The sequence below is a fragment of the Botryllus schlosseri genome, chromosome 14 (genome assembly GCF_051294905.1).
Source record: "Botryllus schlosseri isolate E-star chromosome 14, Bs_hap1, whole genome shotgun sequence".
In the NCBI taxonomy this organism is placed as follows: Eukaryota; Metazoa; Chordata; class Ascidiacea; order Stolidobranchia; family Styelidae; genus Botryllus; species Botryllus schlosseri.
In genome coordinates this window covers 24,265,091-24,281,904 of record NC_137249.1, presented here as the reverse complement: position 1 = coordinate 24,281,904, position 16,814 = coordinate 24,265,091, and the positions used below count along the sequence as shown (strand labels likewise).

At 40.6% G+C, this 16,814-nt stretch overlaps 1 protein-coding gene and 1 long non-coding RNA gene across 2 annotated transcripts; one reads left to right on the top strand and one right to left on the bottom strand.

Annotated features, from left to right (window-relative positions):
* Positions 1-352: 352 nt before the first annotated feature.
* LOC145456550 (uncharacterized) lies at positions 353-4,919 on the bottom strand. The gene is made up of 6 exons (XM_080334693.1): positions 4,854-4,919; positions 4,717-4,791; positions 4,356-4,661; positions 3,228-3,399; positions 2,761-2,849; positions 353-763 (listed from the first exon to the last, which is right to left on the bottom strand). Exons 2-6 carry the CDS (start codon positions 4,768-4,770, stop codon positions 578-580), a joined length of 807 nt encoding a protein of 268 aa, XP_080190819.1. The 5' UTR covers positions 4,771-4,791; positions 4,854-4,919; the 3' UTR covers positions 353-577.
* Positions 4,920-9,041: 4,122 nt separating this feature from the next.
* Positions 9,042-11,289, top strand: LOC145456556 (uncharacterized). The gene is made up of 2 exons (XR_013920638.1): positions 9,042-10,119; positions 10,603-11,289. It is a non-coding gene; the product is annotated as an uncharacterized LOC145456556 (long non-coding RNA).
* Positions 11,290-16,814: the final 5,525 nt, after the last annotated feature.

Below are 16,814 nucleotides of genomic sequence, written 5' to 3'. Positions count from 1 at the left end.
CGAGACTGGCGCCCAGCAAACACAAAACTTATTAAAGATATTTTTTAAACATCTTCAATGAAGTGCAAAATATATACATTTGTCGACAGAAATGGATATATATAAGATGTCCTGTAGGACATCCTCAAAGATATCCTGATAGACATCCTCAGAGATATCCTGATAAACATCCTCAAAGATATCCTGATGGAGATCCTCAAAGATATCCTGATAAACATCCTCAACGATGTCCTATAAGATATTTTTTGTACAATTCGACCCAGTGTGACCCTGAACCCTGGTTGGCTAAACCTGCTTTATGCTGCACTTCACACATGAACGAATACGAATCATCAGTTTTACAAATCATGTATGGCTTTTTGTTCTGTATTGTACCAGTTCAAAATACAAAAAAAATGCACTGGACTAGACGTCGACGAAGACAGTTCAAAATACAAAAAAAATGCACTGACTAGACCTCGACGAAAAATTGGAATAAAAATGGATGAAGAATGAAGGTAAAATAATAGTCACTGACATAACATACGTTAGCAAGAAATAGGCAGCAAGAGGTAGGCCTTTTTGTTCAGAAGGAAAACTAATTGCCAATTTTAAAAATCAGCATGTATATGGCTTTCTGTTCTGTATGAAATCGGTACAAAACACTAAAAAAACATGGATGAAGAAAATACGTTAGCAAGAATTGGGCCTTGATACAGAACTGTGCAATCACTTCAGCCTCCTCGATAACAGTCTTGCTCATGTTTTCTCCTTTATCGTCGTCCTATAACATAAATGAATTGAATACTTTGATTGATTAGCAGTAGAGCAATAGTCATTATATGTGTTTGTTTGTGAGTCATGTGGGACGGTCATGTCAAGTCACATTCATCCAAGGATTCCGAACCGTCTTTAGGAAGTCTCAACGAACTTGGTGGAGTGCGACAGCCAAGTCAAACTTTACCATCTACTTCGACGAAATTGTCGATTTAACTCTGCGTGCCAAATTTGGCTTAATTCCAACATATAGAAGCTAAGAAACCAGTGGTTCTCAGCCATCTTTTGGCCGTGCCCCATTTTCGGGATTGAAAATGTTCTTGAGACCCATCTCTTACCACAGAGTAGAGTCGTAGTCCTTTTCAATGTGTGGTAATCGCCACCACCAATTTGCATATTTCTCTATTATAAGCACCTTTTTTTATCTTACTAATCATATTTAAATGACAGGGATAAAAAATCGCGCAGTGTACGACAAAAATCTACTTCAACAAACGACAAACAAAGTAATTTTGGGTTCAGTCGAGCTCCTCTAATTGGGTGTTTGGAGTGTGATGGCCCTGGAAGATCGTATAACTCATCGTTATCGTTCTGGGCCAGCTTCAAACATTTCTTTGGTGAACGGGATACTATAGCTAGCTGTAAAATGTACCTAATATATATACCAGCGAAGTTTCAAATCCATAATTTTGTATCTCAATGATTTGACATCTACACGTTGGAATTGAGCCATATTTGCCATGCATCTTGTTCGCCACCGAAATAGCCGACCCAATGCTCCCTGTAATTCCAATGCTCCCTGTAATTTTTGACAAGTCTGCACACACTCACCAACTCACAGTAGTGCATAACGACTAAAAAAAATGACATCACTTCAGATTTTTTCTGTGCGCAGAGACCAACTAAGCACTGCGCAATTGCGCAAGTGCGCAGTAGGGCTCTTCAAAAATGACTTTTTTTCTCAAATCGTACTGGCTACTTGATAAAATTTATAGGTTACCTAATTTAAGCCTACACACAAAATTTGGTTCAATTCCAGCCAGTAACTGCTTTGCTACAGGAGAAGTAAGTTTTTATTTATTATGTAAAATAAATAATAAAAAATTTGAAAATTTTCTGTTCACCCCATGAAAGTGTTGGGCTGTCTATAGAAACGATGCTCACCAAATTTGGTTCAATTCCAACCGGTGCAAGCGGAGTTATTGCTGTCGAAAAATTTGGATTTGAATAAAATAGTATTTACGGTGACCGATTCTTTGTTCATTTATTAAAGTTGTGCTCACCGTAAATACTATTTTATTCAAATCAAAATTTTCCGACGGCAATAACTCCGCTTCCACTGGTTGGAATTGAACCAAATTTGGTGAGCATCGTTTCTATAGACAGCCCAATACTTTCATGGGGTGGACAGAAAATTTTTTGATATTTATTTTTACATAATAAATAGAAACTTACTTCTCCTGTAGCAAAGCGGTTACTGGCTGGAATTGAACCAAATTTTGTGTGTAGGCTTAGTAAAATAACAATTTTATCAAGTACCCAGTACGATTTGAGAAAAAAAAGTCATTTTTGAAGAGCCCTAGTGCGCAGTGCAGCTTAGAGGGAACATGGGTCAGGCAATAGTAATCTGAGCCCCCCCGCGGTACGAATACGACCAGTTGATGATGAACTTGCTTCCCGTGTAGAAATGTGAATTGAAAGGAGTTTGAAATGAGTGACGGATTATTGGCAAACAATTTTTGGAGACATTGGTTCCACCGCTAAATCTGAGCAAGTGTAAAGAGATGATCAAAAATTTATGTAAGCAAGACCAACAATTTTGACAAAATTAAATGACTATAATTTTTTTTTAAATTACATCACGTCAAAGTTTGGGAACCACTGGTATAGTTTTCTGAAGATGAATGGTAGCGGCCCTGGAGGTAGCAACGATTCACTTACTGTCAAATGATATGATAAAGAACGCAGCTGTCACACAGACGTCAGATTCATAAACAAAATTACCTTGCAAGCTCCAATAACAGTTGGAAATCGTCCCACTTTGGTTGTAATTGTTGTACTCTCGGCCGTAGGATTAGCCACTTTACATGCTCCTTCAAAGATAATATAAGTAGATCAGGGGCTGCATTACAAAACAATGCGGCAAATCGGAATCTCTGCCAGTGGTAACAATCTCTCTCGAATGTGATCACCCCATAGTGTCAAAATTGGTATTTCAAAACATTCCAGACTCAACACCGAGTTGCGCAATCAACGCACTTGTTTGTGATTTTGCCATGTCGGCAATGTCAGTAGAAGATGGCTTCAAACGAGGGCTTATAAGGCTGTGTGGTCAGCAACGATTTGCAATTTAGCTGCGATGATCTTTCACAAGAAGGGAAAGCAAAATACTTTAACTCCGTAAAAATGCTCTCGAAGACATTGTTATCGAGGGTTTTGTAATCTCGACTGTAATATCAGTAACAACTTACGTGTAATAGTCTTGTAAAGATTAAAATTTTGAAAACTTCTTTTTTGTCCATTTTTGCTTCTTTGACCTTTTAGGCTGAACAATTGCCACACATCTTTTACAGCTATGCTTGTCATGATATTTCTGACCGTTGAAGCCAATTGTTCACCGTAAAGTCCTTTCAGAGCAGATACCTGTAGTACAAAATACAAATGGCTCTGCCTTACGATAGTGGTATGTACCAGAATGAAATATAACTAGATCAGCCCAAAAAATAAGTAGGGTTTCGATATTTTTCAAATTCACTGATATAGCATCAATTCATCATGGTAAAGTACATGCATAAATGACGATTATACCCCCAAACCCCCCTCTGGGTACGCGCCTGCATAAACATCAAAAAACTTGATGGAACGTTGATCTTGACGAGAGGTTAGATCAGGGTGGGCAACTTCTCCAGTCGGCAGGCCGGATATAGGAAAATTAAGTACTTGGGCACCGGATTGCTGAATCGATGCATTATTCGTCCATTTATCCACAAGCAATATATCGTATTTAATGAATGTATTTCAACGACAGCAATGTCAATTCAAAGCCATTTCTCGTCGATAATGGCGAATACAATGTGGATTTGAGAATAACATTGTCATGTAGGCAATCTCGATACAGAATTCATGCGGCCTGCGTCCTCTAACAAATTCGAAAAGTGGCCTGCAACCCATTTTGAGTTGGCACCCCTGACATAAGCGGTGCCTTACAAAAACCTAGAAATGTGCCGTGCTATAAGTCGGCGGTTACGGAATCAAAAATAGGAAATATCAGCCTGCTGACCATTGTAGCCGACAAAAATCATGATTACCACAGACCAAATCAGGTTTGATTGCATCGTCAATGCCGATAATGCAAGTCTTCTCGCTTCAACGAACTTACGCGTAAGCTCCACTCTCGCAACGCTGCGCATACACATATAATATAATAACATAGTCACTAAAATTTGACGTAGTAAGGAATTAGTGGGGAATCTCGGCAAACTGGGGCGCGGCATTATCATGTAGGACAGAAAACTGTCGGCGGGCCGGACAAAATCACTTCGCAGGCCGTATGTTGCCTGCCCCTGGGCTAGGTACTCAGATAATCGACAAAATCATACCAGTTTAGATTTCTTGCAATCGCCGTCAGTCAAGTTCTTTTCCAGTTGTTCCAGCTGAGATACGGTTTGACAGGGGTTTTCAATAAGATTTTCAAGTAAGATTGGGGCTGTTGTACTGTGTTTATTTTTTGAGTCGTTGATGATGTGACCTTTAATTAGATCCATCATCTGGTTCATCTGCTTGGAGCTGAGGTCCATCATCTGGTTCATCTGCAACTTGATGTCTTTGATGTCTTTACGCATCAGAGAAATATATAGAGTGGTCACTGTGTGCAGATGTTGGAGTTGATGAAGAACATGGAGGAGCTAAAAAATTATTTGAATTCAAGAAAACTGGATTGATCATATGCGATAAACTTACCATTACTTTGTGACAGGCCTTGTTGTTGACAGTCAGAATTTTGCAGTTCAACATTGCTTACAAATGAAGGATCGTCTGGAAAATAGAGCGACTCCATTGCTTAAATTCGAGAATGCATCAAAGTGTGAGGAGCTTACTGCATTGGTTGATTCCCTGCAACTGGCCGCTACATTCAATGTTGGGATCATGCTGTTCTTGAACACTCTCCTCACTTGATGATGGCAAACTTGCATTTGAAGCATCATTAACAAGAGCACTCTTGCTTGTCACACTTTCATCGCCAGAATCAGGAGGTGACCGCACTCTTGAAGTTGGTATAGGCATGCCTTGTGTCTGAATACTTGCATGGATTACGTTTTTTCTTTGAAGGAACAGCATCATCTACAAAGTATGAAAGTTATACATATGTCACTCCTGCGTATAACATATTAGGCAGAATAACAGTGTAGGCTATACCTCGATTATCAGATGACATCGACTTGACAAAAAATCTTTTGGCGGCTGACGTTTTCGGTTAGGCCGTTGTAGGTCCTTATCTGAAGCGGAGGGCAAGCTACTATTGTCTGCAATTGCCCTCGTATCACGAAAGGCCTTGACCCATAAATCTAAAACAGATGGATAATAATATAGATGGTAAGTTTCCAGATTTATCAAACTACTGGATTTGTAAACAGCGCAACTAGATCTAGAATCACTCAAATTTGAAAACTAGCACAAACTTGAAAAAACGATATTGTATCGCACACGCAAACATGGAACTGCTAATGAAATACTGTACGCAAGTAACTGTATATATAGCTTAGTGGTTCCCAGCCTTTTTCGGTGTCAGGGCCAAATTTAGAATTTCAGAGTACACGGTAAATATGAGATGGCAGAATCGCGAAATTATCCGCTTGAGGCATCACAAAGGAGAGATTTCAGCGCATGGCCGCCAACGAAGCTAGGCGCTATAGAGAAAATTTCTCTTTTTTTCCGCTTTGCGAAAGTTCTGTGTCCCCGTCTCGCTCTTTTGCGATTCAACGTGCTGGGAAGATGACAGGAACTGGCTGTGCTGCAGATTTCAAAACTTTCTTGGCGAGTAACGGCGTTGCATGGCGCCATATCAAGAAATTGGAAATAGGTAAATAGCTTTAGCATTAATGTACCCTGTTATATAGATATCTGATATAAAGTACGATCCTAATCTGTATCTAGCTCACGCATAGCTTAAGCAATATGCCCTGTTATAACGCAGCTATAGCTATATATAGCTCTCCGCTTTGAACTTGTAACATTGCGTAACTAGCGATTAGGGCTGGGCACAATGATTAAAGTACGTGAATTTTGAATGAGTATCAATTTTACTGATTTGAGTGTAGTGGTAAAAGACGATATTTTCAAGTATGAGACGCTCTTCGCCATGAGTACCGGTATCAATTTTTCAACTGGAATTGAAGTTACGATACGTTTTCCTACTGTGTTAGCATTGATTGGCCGTATTGCAGCGTACCAACCATAGTAAAAAGCTTTCAATCCTGTCAATTTACATTCTGTTTTGGTGTCATAATGAGTGGTACTAGAATACTCAACTTTGAGCATGAGCCGTGATCTAGAATCGAAGCACTATGGCACTCGATTTTGCCCAGCCCTACTAGCGTTGGTAATCTACACAATTTAGTGAGCAGTTGTGATCGATGCATCTTGTAGGAGGTTAAATGGTGTTACGAATAGTGATCTAGAATGTTTTTCTTTGCATTTTGTCTAGAAGTAATTATATTAGAGTGTCGTAAATGTCAAATGGAAAATGTTGGCTGTGCCCGTTCGTTGGGAGTTCAGATCGGATTACAAAACATTTCTTGAAATGTCGCAAGGACCATCCGAGTCTGATTTATACATGCAAGCTCTGTGGAATAGTGTTTCATGATCATCATCAGTTGAAAAATCATGGCCGGAGACGTCATAAGAGTCTAACAGAATTAGATTTGAGTGATATGCTCGATGAAACTATTAGTGGAAATAGCTCATTAGAGGTTATATGAAGTGAGATCAATCATCACTGGAAAGTCCTGTCGCACCCTTGTTGAAAGGCTCAAAGATGATGGCTTACCAGAATTTACTTGTATTGATTACCGGTAACTGTTGTATGTAAATAATCAAATATTTTGCAGCTACCATAAACTGGATGTTTGTACTTTTAATTTCACAATGAATTCATTCGTTATTAGACATAGCAATATCTGTGGGTTGTACTGTATTTCTGGGGGGACATTACAAAACATTGCGGGAAGTCGGAATCTCCGCCAGCGGTAACGAGCTCTCTCGAATGCGATTACCGCATAATGTAAAGAATGGTATTTCAAAACAATTTGCGGCCAGCTCACGCAAGAGCGCTTTGAACTCGCGTAAACTCTCGTAATTCCAGACGCAACGTTTCGCAATCACCGCGCTAATTTGTGATTTTGCCGAGTCGGCAATATCAGTAAAAGATGACATCAAATGAGGGCTTATAATGATGTGTGGTCACTGGTCAGCAACCATATGTAATTTAGCTGCGATAATCTTTCACAAACAGGGAAATGAAAATACCCTAATAGTTTGTGATATTTGCTCTGAAAAGAACAAAATTACAGGCGTACGGTACATTATCGTTTGTCTGCTTTAGGCCGCTGCATCAGGTATCACGCGTACATTGAGTTTTAATTTCGTGCGAGGATACAGTTGGAGCAATACATATATAACATTCTGGAAACATGGCGATGATCGTAATTAGCAACGGCTTTATAGGCCTGCCGAATCGGACTGAATGCTGGTACTGTTCGGCAGCGACAAGACGACCACACGATGTGAAAGTGGATATTAAATGGTATATTTGACAACAGATTACTAACCTACCGAGGTTAGCAATCAATAATTTAACATAAAAGCATGCTTCCGACTTGGAACTCAAGTCCCCGTTATATTCATACAGGCCTTAAACGGCGTGAGGTAGCCTACTCAGTATCCGCACTTACTGGTTCGTATGCGAATTCAATTCATAAGCGTTTGATATCGCCACTGTCTTATTTCGCTTGATTTCACTAATAGTTGGGCCTACGACATACAACCCAATTGGGTAACTTACATGACATGCCCTTTTAGATCGATTACTGCCTCACTTCTGTACTATATTGAAGTAGAAAATTAAGATTTTGCAGTTCAAAAAGCTGCAATTTCCAGCGCGGATTCATCTCCGCCAGCTAGAAGCTAGGCGGTAAGTTAACGCGAGAAATCTGCGCTAATTTCAGTTTTGTAATACTTAACTTCGCGGATAGTGACGTTCGTGATGCAGATTGTTCACGTTTTCTCTCGATCCCTACGTTTTGCGGTAAGTCAATTTCATCGGTAAAAATGCTCTCGAAGATATCGTTATTGAGGGTTTTGTAATCGCGATTGTCCGCTTCTCTCGAATTGTGACGGTAAATGTTGATTCCGCAGTGCGGTAGTTGTTTTGTAATTCCGCCCCTGGTCATGAATTTCAGTGGCCTCAAATCGGTCATATTATTGATGACCAGCAGTTTGTAATGACGAGGCATGTTGGACATGTGTACTGCTTGTAACGATGGGGATTATCCGTCATATTGATGTTACGTTCAAAATTGTTACATTATTTTTAGATAATGACGTCAATTCGTAGAGCCGTCAGTCCGCTGTGATTAAGCTTCTTCAGAAGCAGCTACGCCAGTAAGTATTTGATAAAATTTTGCAATGAATTTAGCTAACCTGTCTGCCTCAGCAGTCCACACTTCCTCGAGAAGACGACAACTCGACATATCTCCTTGTGCATGATATGGTAAATATCCACATTATTCTAGTAGGACACACTCTCATATTTTCATCAATTAACAGCCACCATGCAGTATCAAGCACCTCGATCCTCCGATGCCCTTGCCGGAATTCAGTGTGAAAGTTGAACTAGCGCTGAAGCAACGTACAGCTTATGAAGTTATCAACCTCGTAGTGGAGCAGTGTGCGTGTTCGTATCGAAAGTTTGGAAAGGCACTTGTGGAAAAGTATCCGTGCTTAGGATCTACCTTACAGAACCCCCCCCCCCCCCTGGGTAAAGTAAACTGGTCTCATTGGTCTAAATTCATTTGCACTGATCATCTAATTTTTTTTCTAGAAAAATATCAACACGAAACTGTCTCAGAAATTGAGAGCGCTCAGACTTCTCAGACAACGTCCTGCTTCCCTTAAAAACGCTTCTGTGTCAGCAGTGTCAGGTAAATTACTGCGAGTATATAAAAGGAGTCCGGTAATGTGGGCCAGTTTATCACAACATAGTTTGTACTGTGAGTATATAGGAGTCCGTTAATGTAGGCCGGTTTAATTACAACATAGTTTGTACTGTGCGTATATAGAAGGAGTCCGGTAATGTGCGCCAGTTTAATTACAACATAATTTGTACTGTGCGTATATAGAAGGAGTCCGATAATGTGCGCCAGTTTAATTACAACATAGTTTGTACTGTGCGTATATAGAAGTGGTCTGGTGGTGTGTGCCAGTTTAATTACAACATAGTTTGTACTTTGCGTATATAGAAGGAGTCCGGTAATGTGGGCCAGTTTAATTACAACATAGTTTGTACTGTGAGTATATAGAAGTAGTCCGGTGGTGTGCGCCAGTTTAATTACAACATAGTTTGTACTGTGCGTATATAGGAGTCCGGTAATGTGGGCCAGTTTAATTACAACATAGTTTGTACTGTGCGTATGTAGAAGGAGTCCGGTAATGTGGGCCAGTTTAATTACAACATAGTTTGTACTGTGCGTATGTAGAAGGAGTCCGGTAATGTAGGCCAGTTTAATTACAACATAGTTTGTACTGTGCGTATGTAGAAGTGGTCTGGTGGTGTGCGCCAGTTTAATTACAACATAATTTGTACTGTGCGTATATAGAAGTGGTCTGGTGGTGTGCGCTATTTTAATTACAACATAGTTTGTACTGTGCGTATATAGAAGTGGTCTGGTGGTGTGCGCCAGTTTAATTACAGCGTAGTTTGTACTGTGGGTATAGACCGGCATTGTTCATGGGCATTACAGCGTTGTGGGTAGGAAACCAGACCAGACCCTGTTTTCGGTAGCACCAAGCCATCTTGAGTATTGTGTCACTACTAATATTTACATATTCAGGTGGATTCAAGTTGACTGTTGGAGAAGCGACTCGTCAGCTGCAAAAGAGAATTCGACAACGAGGACTGCAGCTGGTAGCGTGTCACTTTTCAAGCAATTGTACGGAATTCTTCAAACGTTTAGTGTGAATGATCAACTGAAAAATCTGCTAAAAGTGAAATCGCAACTCGCTGATGGCAGAATCAAGTTGAAGAAGACCGACGCCAGTATGAACTCTAGAAAGAAGTCCACAGTATCTGCATTGTCAGTGGAACAGGTACTTGATTATAACTAAGTTTATATAATGATTTCAATCGCTGATACATGCAGCTGACTGTAGCATTGTCAGTGGAACAGGTACTTGATTATAACTAAGTTTATATAAAGATGTCAATCGCTGATACATGCAGCTGACTGTGCAGCAGTGGTTCTTAAACTGAGGGGCATGAAAGCATACGAAGGGGGTGGAAAGCAGTGGTCGATAACAAAAAGTTTTCTCTCTTCTCGCCATTTACCTACAATTCCATAGAGTCCGAATATTATACTTGAGAATTTTCTCAGTAACAGTCATAACGTTCCCTGCAAGTCATAACGTTCCATGCAATCAACTTTTGTGACATTACGGTAAGTGGGCGTGAAATTTTTCACATTGTCTGGCGTGTCTAGATAACTTAGTGAATTACTGGTGTAGAGATGTCACCCCTGTTGTTGACAGTCATATGCATTGTTTGAATTTTTGAAAAAAATACTTATATTTCAGGCTCACGATGCTCAAATCCACTGCAAAAGATCACAGCCTCCACATTTGGTGTCGCAAAGCACTAGAATGGCAAGATCCAGGGCTGGATTCTACCTGATGGGTGATGGCCATAGAATTTTGTGTCAAGACTATGATACGGTCTTTGATATGCTGATTAATATCATGGCATGCTATTATGCTGGGACCTAAAGTATCCGAAAGATTTTCAGCTTCTGGCTTTCGTCCAGCATGTCGTAATAGGCGACAAAAGTGCTCAATATATGTCTACCAACTTGGCCGATTTCTTTCTTAGATTTCAACAATATGCTCCAGAATAAGACTTTCTAAGAATGGATTTCTCACTACATTCGTTTTTTGAGTAGTACTTCACAAGTACTACAAGTTCGTTACATGGTACAAATCCTGTATAAGGTCAATTTTCTCACTACATTTGTTTGGTGAGTTATACTTTCAATTAAGTAGCATAGTAACAAATTCTGTAATAAGTTGGAGTAATTTTTCCAAGCTGGACTTGGCACGTGATTTACTTCCATGCGGGTACTCACTACATTTGTTTAGTGAGTTATACTTTCAATTAAGTAGCATAATAACAAATTCTGCAATAAGTTCAAGTAATTTTTCCAAGCTGGACTTAGCATGTGGTTTATTTCCATGCGGGTAGGGCTGCCATATTCTAATTGGAAAATTTCGGCTACTATTTATGCTGCATGTCCTATTTCTTGCCTTATATTTATTTTAGTGCACTATGTTTATTTGCATATACGTTCATTATTCCGTTTATAATAAAATGCCCCATGCGGGATTCATACAGTTTGATTGTCGAGTACGCCAGATGATTTTAGTGTTATTGCGAGGACAGAACGGAGGTCGACATGTACGCCAGATTATTTAGTATTCTATATCGGGCCGCAGTGAGGTATCACCTAGATCGGAAACACCTAAATACGGAAACACCTAAATATGGAAACACCTAAATATAAAGCACAATCGACATCATCTAGGACATTTTACGTGGGATCTTTTTTGACGAAAAAAGTGTTGTCTTTTCTGATTTCAACGACATGAAAAAAATTACAGTGTATATAGTTGGGGCCGCACGAATTCGTGACTGCTTTAGATCAATAAAAAGTTCACAAAATAGAGTAAAATCGAGGAGAACTGCTGCTGAGTTTTGCCTCAGCGTATTCAACCGTGAGTCACGTGTTGTACATCTTATCGTAGATTAGTTATCAATACACAATACCTATATACAGTAGTGACATAACGTTAGCACTCTACTCAGAACTTTTCTGCAATCCTAATTAACAACTCCAGACTCCAAGCTAAGCAAGAGAATTTTATAAATATAAATTTTATTTTATATCATAAATCGATTTCTTTAAATTTTTGTGGGGGACGCAAGACGGCTAGCTCGAGGCCGCTGTTGGGAATCACTGGTATAGCTACATGCTACAGTCTCATTTTTGTCATGATTCAAGTCATCCCAACACTGGTAGCCTACTGAGTAACGGTAAACCTTCACAAATTATGAGTTGACTTACCGGATGAGCATTTGATACGTATTTTGTACAGAGTCCAATTGCCCGTGTCATATTTCACTTGATGATGATGAAACGATCCGGCCCGTCAAATCGGCGGTTCTAGCTCGCTTGAACCGTAGCCACTCTTTCTGGTACTGCCTACGTCCGTGCTTCCCCAGTCTTATTTTATATCTGGGCATTACCACGTTGCAGCTCAGCTCCCACTACACAATTATAGACAAAAGTACATAAACATTTGATCACAACGAATGATTTTAGCGACCACCATCTGATGATATTATATAATCCAGCACTGTCACAATACCTTTTATGATATTCGCAAAAGTGCAAACCAAGTTCTATACTTTGTGACATTATACCATACACTATATACCTATGTTTCGTATCAAGCATATATAAATTACCATCTACAGTTCAGTTTTCAGTAATCCTCTGAAGGAATATGGTTGGTTGACCCTTAATTTACCACGATTAATTCCAGAACGCAACTAAACCTAACATACGACTGCGTAGCTGTAAGCCTCCATTACGAGAGCGCTTTGTCTGCCAGTATTTTGCCTTTTCGCGCCGAAATTTATGTGAACTCGCAAGGGAGAAATGGTCTCTCGTTTACACTCCGGATCAGAAGCCGGAGTCGTAGCAGGATTTCAGCCGGACTGGATGCGGATTCTGAATTTATTTCGAAAGTCGGATTTTGACAACATTCTTAATTATAATCTTAAATACGATATCATGATTTTGGCAGAAGTTTTTTGGACGCAGAACCGGAAATTCTCCAGCCGGATTCTGCGGACTTTCAAATTTCCTTCCAAAATTTGGGAACCGACCAATTCCAATCAAATACAACCCAACCACCGAAAGCAGCGGAGGTGGCGGAGCGCGAGGATGCGGGCTAATATGATATTTAATTTTAGTCTGCAAAATTGCAAGAAAGAGCGTGACACTAGGTGGAACATACGGTAGTGACACAGGTGATTAATCGCCCCATGAGAGTAAAAGTTCAATATAATCTACTGTACATTTATAAACACCACTCTACCATAATAGGAAGCAATAATCGAATTTGATATTCCTAACAAATATATTTTCAGCATTCGACAAAATTTGGCCAAGACAAGTTGTGGTTCAGCACAAGGTATGCACATAGCAATTTACAGCGCGTAGCTACGTTGCAAATTGCTATGGTATGCACAGGATATGATTTGGACTTGACTGGACAAGAACAAGATATATTTAAGTCGTGCTTCAGCACTAGGTATGGACAAAATATGATTTGGACTTGACTGGACAACAACGAGATATATTTAAGCCGTGCTTCAGCACAAGGTATGGACAAGATATGATTTGGACTTGACTGGACAAGAACAAGATATATTGATGTCGTGCTTCAGCACAGAAGGTATGGACAAGATATGATTTGGACTTGACTGAACAAGAAAAAGATATAGTTATTTCGTGCTTCAGCACAAGGTATGGACAAGATACGATTTGGACTTGACTGGACAAGAACAAGATATATTTAAGTCGTGCTTCAGCACAAGGTTTGCACAAAGATATGATTTGAACATGACTGGAGATGAAAAAGATATATTTAAGTCGTGCTTCAGCACAAAGCATGCACAAGATATGATTTGAACCTGGCTGGACAAGAAAAAGATATCCTGACAGGTTCAAAAGACATCTAGTGTTTGCTGGGCGGTTGGCTTTCTGCCAGGAGTTGTTCTTGGTTCGTGTTTTTTTGTGTGTTTGCATTCCCGGGTAGAGGTGGGAAGTCCCGTCTCGCATTTTCTATGTTTGTGTTTTTCGTGCATTGGTCTTTCCTGTGCCCGTATTCGTTGCAAAGCAGACATGCTGTTTCGTTTGGGCATTGTTTTGCGTTGTGTCCTGTGAGGAGACATCGATTACATTTCTGGTTTGTAAGCTCCTCTGGCGGTAAGTATACCTTGCAGGGTGCGCGCCCAAGGTACACGAATGCTGGTATTTTGCCTGGTATATAATTTTCTATGGATATTTGCCGATATCCATTGTGTATTTTTGTTCCCCGATGGAAAATGATGTCTATTTCTTTTATGTTACCGCATTCGTAATTTTGAAATTTTTGGCGAACTTCGGCCTCGTCCACCTCACTTGGCACAGCCCTAATGTTAATCTTTATTGTTGGTTTTCGTGTTTCTGTGAAGTATATTTTTCCCTTTGTGTTTATTCCGTCTTCTTTCGTTTCGTGGATGAATGTTTCCCTGAGTCTTTCGATAGGGGAATCTGCCTCGAAAGTCAGATTGAATGTATTCCTACCTATCTAAAAGATTGAAAATATATCATCCATATGCTGTGATAGGTTCGGGTTTTGTTGAATAGCATCGATTAGTTTGCTTGCTTTCAGTTCATTTGGCGTAAGAACGTCAATTGATCTTGGCCGAAGGCCATAAGTAACTCTTGCTTCGGCGTTGCTTCTTAGCACGTTTGCGTATGCCATCTTGCTAGGCCTAGGCTTTTTGTAGCCTGAGAAGCCGGTGTGTATCGCCGGCTTCTCTGTATACGTTGAGTGGGTGGCCTTTGTAGTCTAGAACACCACGTCGGCAGTAAGAGCCGGCGTGGTGTGTTGCTTTTGATCTGCGACTGTTGTTTGTGCGTCGCAGTAACGCGCTGTGTCTGTCTCCGAGAAGCGATACTCCAGTATCGGTAATTACCTTCCTGTCTGATTGTTTCAGCTTGTCTAGACGAGACTGCGGTCGTTGGTTGCTACCTATGTATTGCTATTTCAACACAGTTTGTAGCGTTGCTTTTTGCTGAAGAGATGCGCTGCGTATAGCTACTATCCGTGCGCGTATTGTAATGCTTTTGCAGTACAGTTTGCAGCTTCGTTGTGCTGTCTACAGTTCTATCTATACGCGTTATAAAGGCCAGTTGGTTCGATTCCAACCAGTTGGAGTATTTGGTTGTATTAAGGTATCACGCGTAAGTATGAACTAACGGCTATTTCAGGTGCAACAAGGAGATCCGGTGCCGCTGTGGCAGTAGTCTAGACTTACCCTAACCGTAATAACTAGTTATTTTTTCTGACTTACATAGGCTTATCGTACTTACTTCCTCTCCTTCTTTTCGTCGTCGAAATTCCACTTCGAGTCACCTTTTCACTCAAAAACCTCTACCTCCCCGGGACTTGACTCGTCTTAGTGAGTCGAGTCTTGGTGAGTCTTTTCTCTACCTCTTCGAGTCTTGACTCTCTCTCTCGAGTCAGGACTCGTCGAGTCTTTTCTTTAGAGACTTGACTCTCTCTTGAGTCAAGTCTCTCTGCCTACTACCTTCTCCTCTCACGCGCGTCTCGTTCGAGACGTCGAGAGACTGTCTGGCTCTCCTAACTAAATTACTTAAGCGCTACGACACCGTCTAGACGGTGCTCGTACAGCAAGCGAAACTGTAGTATCGGTGTAACAAGCGCGTAGAAACGCCTTTAAAAACGCGTCAGAAAGCTTCTAAAAGCATCGCTAAACAACGCGCTTCACAGCAGCGTAGCAGTATATAGACTACAGAGAACAACAAACCGATAGCGGCATTCATAGTGCAGAGCAGTAAAGCCACAGCTACACAGCATAGCACGAACTTACGCCGCAAACACACACATCTGGAAACAAGATACAGGAACTAGACGCCAGCAGCTGTCTAGCTCTAACAGAAACCAACACCTTCTTACAATAGCCATGGCATACTCGCATGCATTGCAAGGCAGGAACAACACAAGGGTCACCTACGGCCTCAGGCCAAGATCCTTGGACTTACTCACCCCAACAGATATCACAGCTACAGAGGTCATCGAGGCAGTAAGAACGCATCCAAAACTGGTGGAACACAAAGATAATATCCTTTCCCTATTCCAAATAGGCAGGAATACCTACAATCTTACCTTTCCAACCGAAGCACCGGTGGAAAGATTGAAAACGATCTTCTTAGACGCAATACACAACGGAATTACCACAGATAAAGGGAAAATACACATTGAGCAACCTAGACTTCCTACAGTCAAGGTAAATATCAGAGCAGTCCCGACTGAAGTCGAAGAAGCTGAAATCAGGAAAAAATTCACAAGCTACCAATGTGGTACTATCAGGGAAATCACCCTGATATACCACCGCGGTACAAATATACTCAACGGATACAGACAGATTTCGATCGAGAACTATACACCGGGCAGAATCCCGCCTTTTGTCTATCTGGGCAAGGCCCCTTGTAAAACATACCTCCCGGAAGAAGACACAACAAATCAAATGTGCTATAGGTGTCTCCATCCTGGGCACGGCTCCAAAGACTGCCCGAACCAAACGGCATGCTTGATATGCAAGGAATACGGACATAAAAAAATTAATTGCCCAAAAAACATGAACGAGGACCCAAAACAGCAGACAATACCAAAAGACACCACAGAAAACAACACAAATAATAACTCAAATGCAAGAAGACTCCTGCAATATGAGCCAGAGGCTATATTGAGAAAAGAGAGATCTGATGTGCTACCACAAACACAACAGACTCAAGCAGGGGAGAGAGACGCCATCCCCCTGACACAATTCGTACGAATAAGCGCCAACAACCAAGAAACATTGAAACAAGCGGAAAGCGCAGAACAAAACACCAACGAACAACAAATAGACGAAGAAAAACAAGAAGAAAATGACG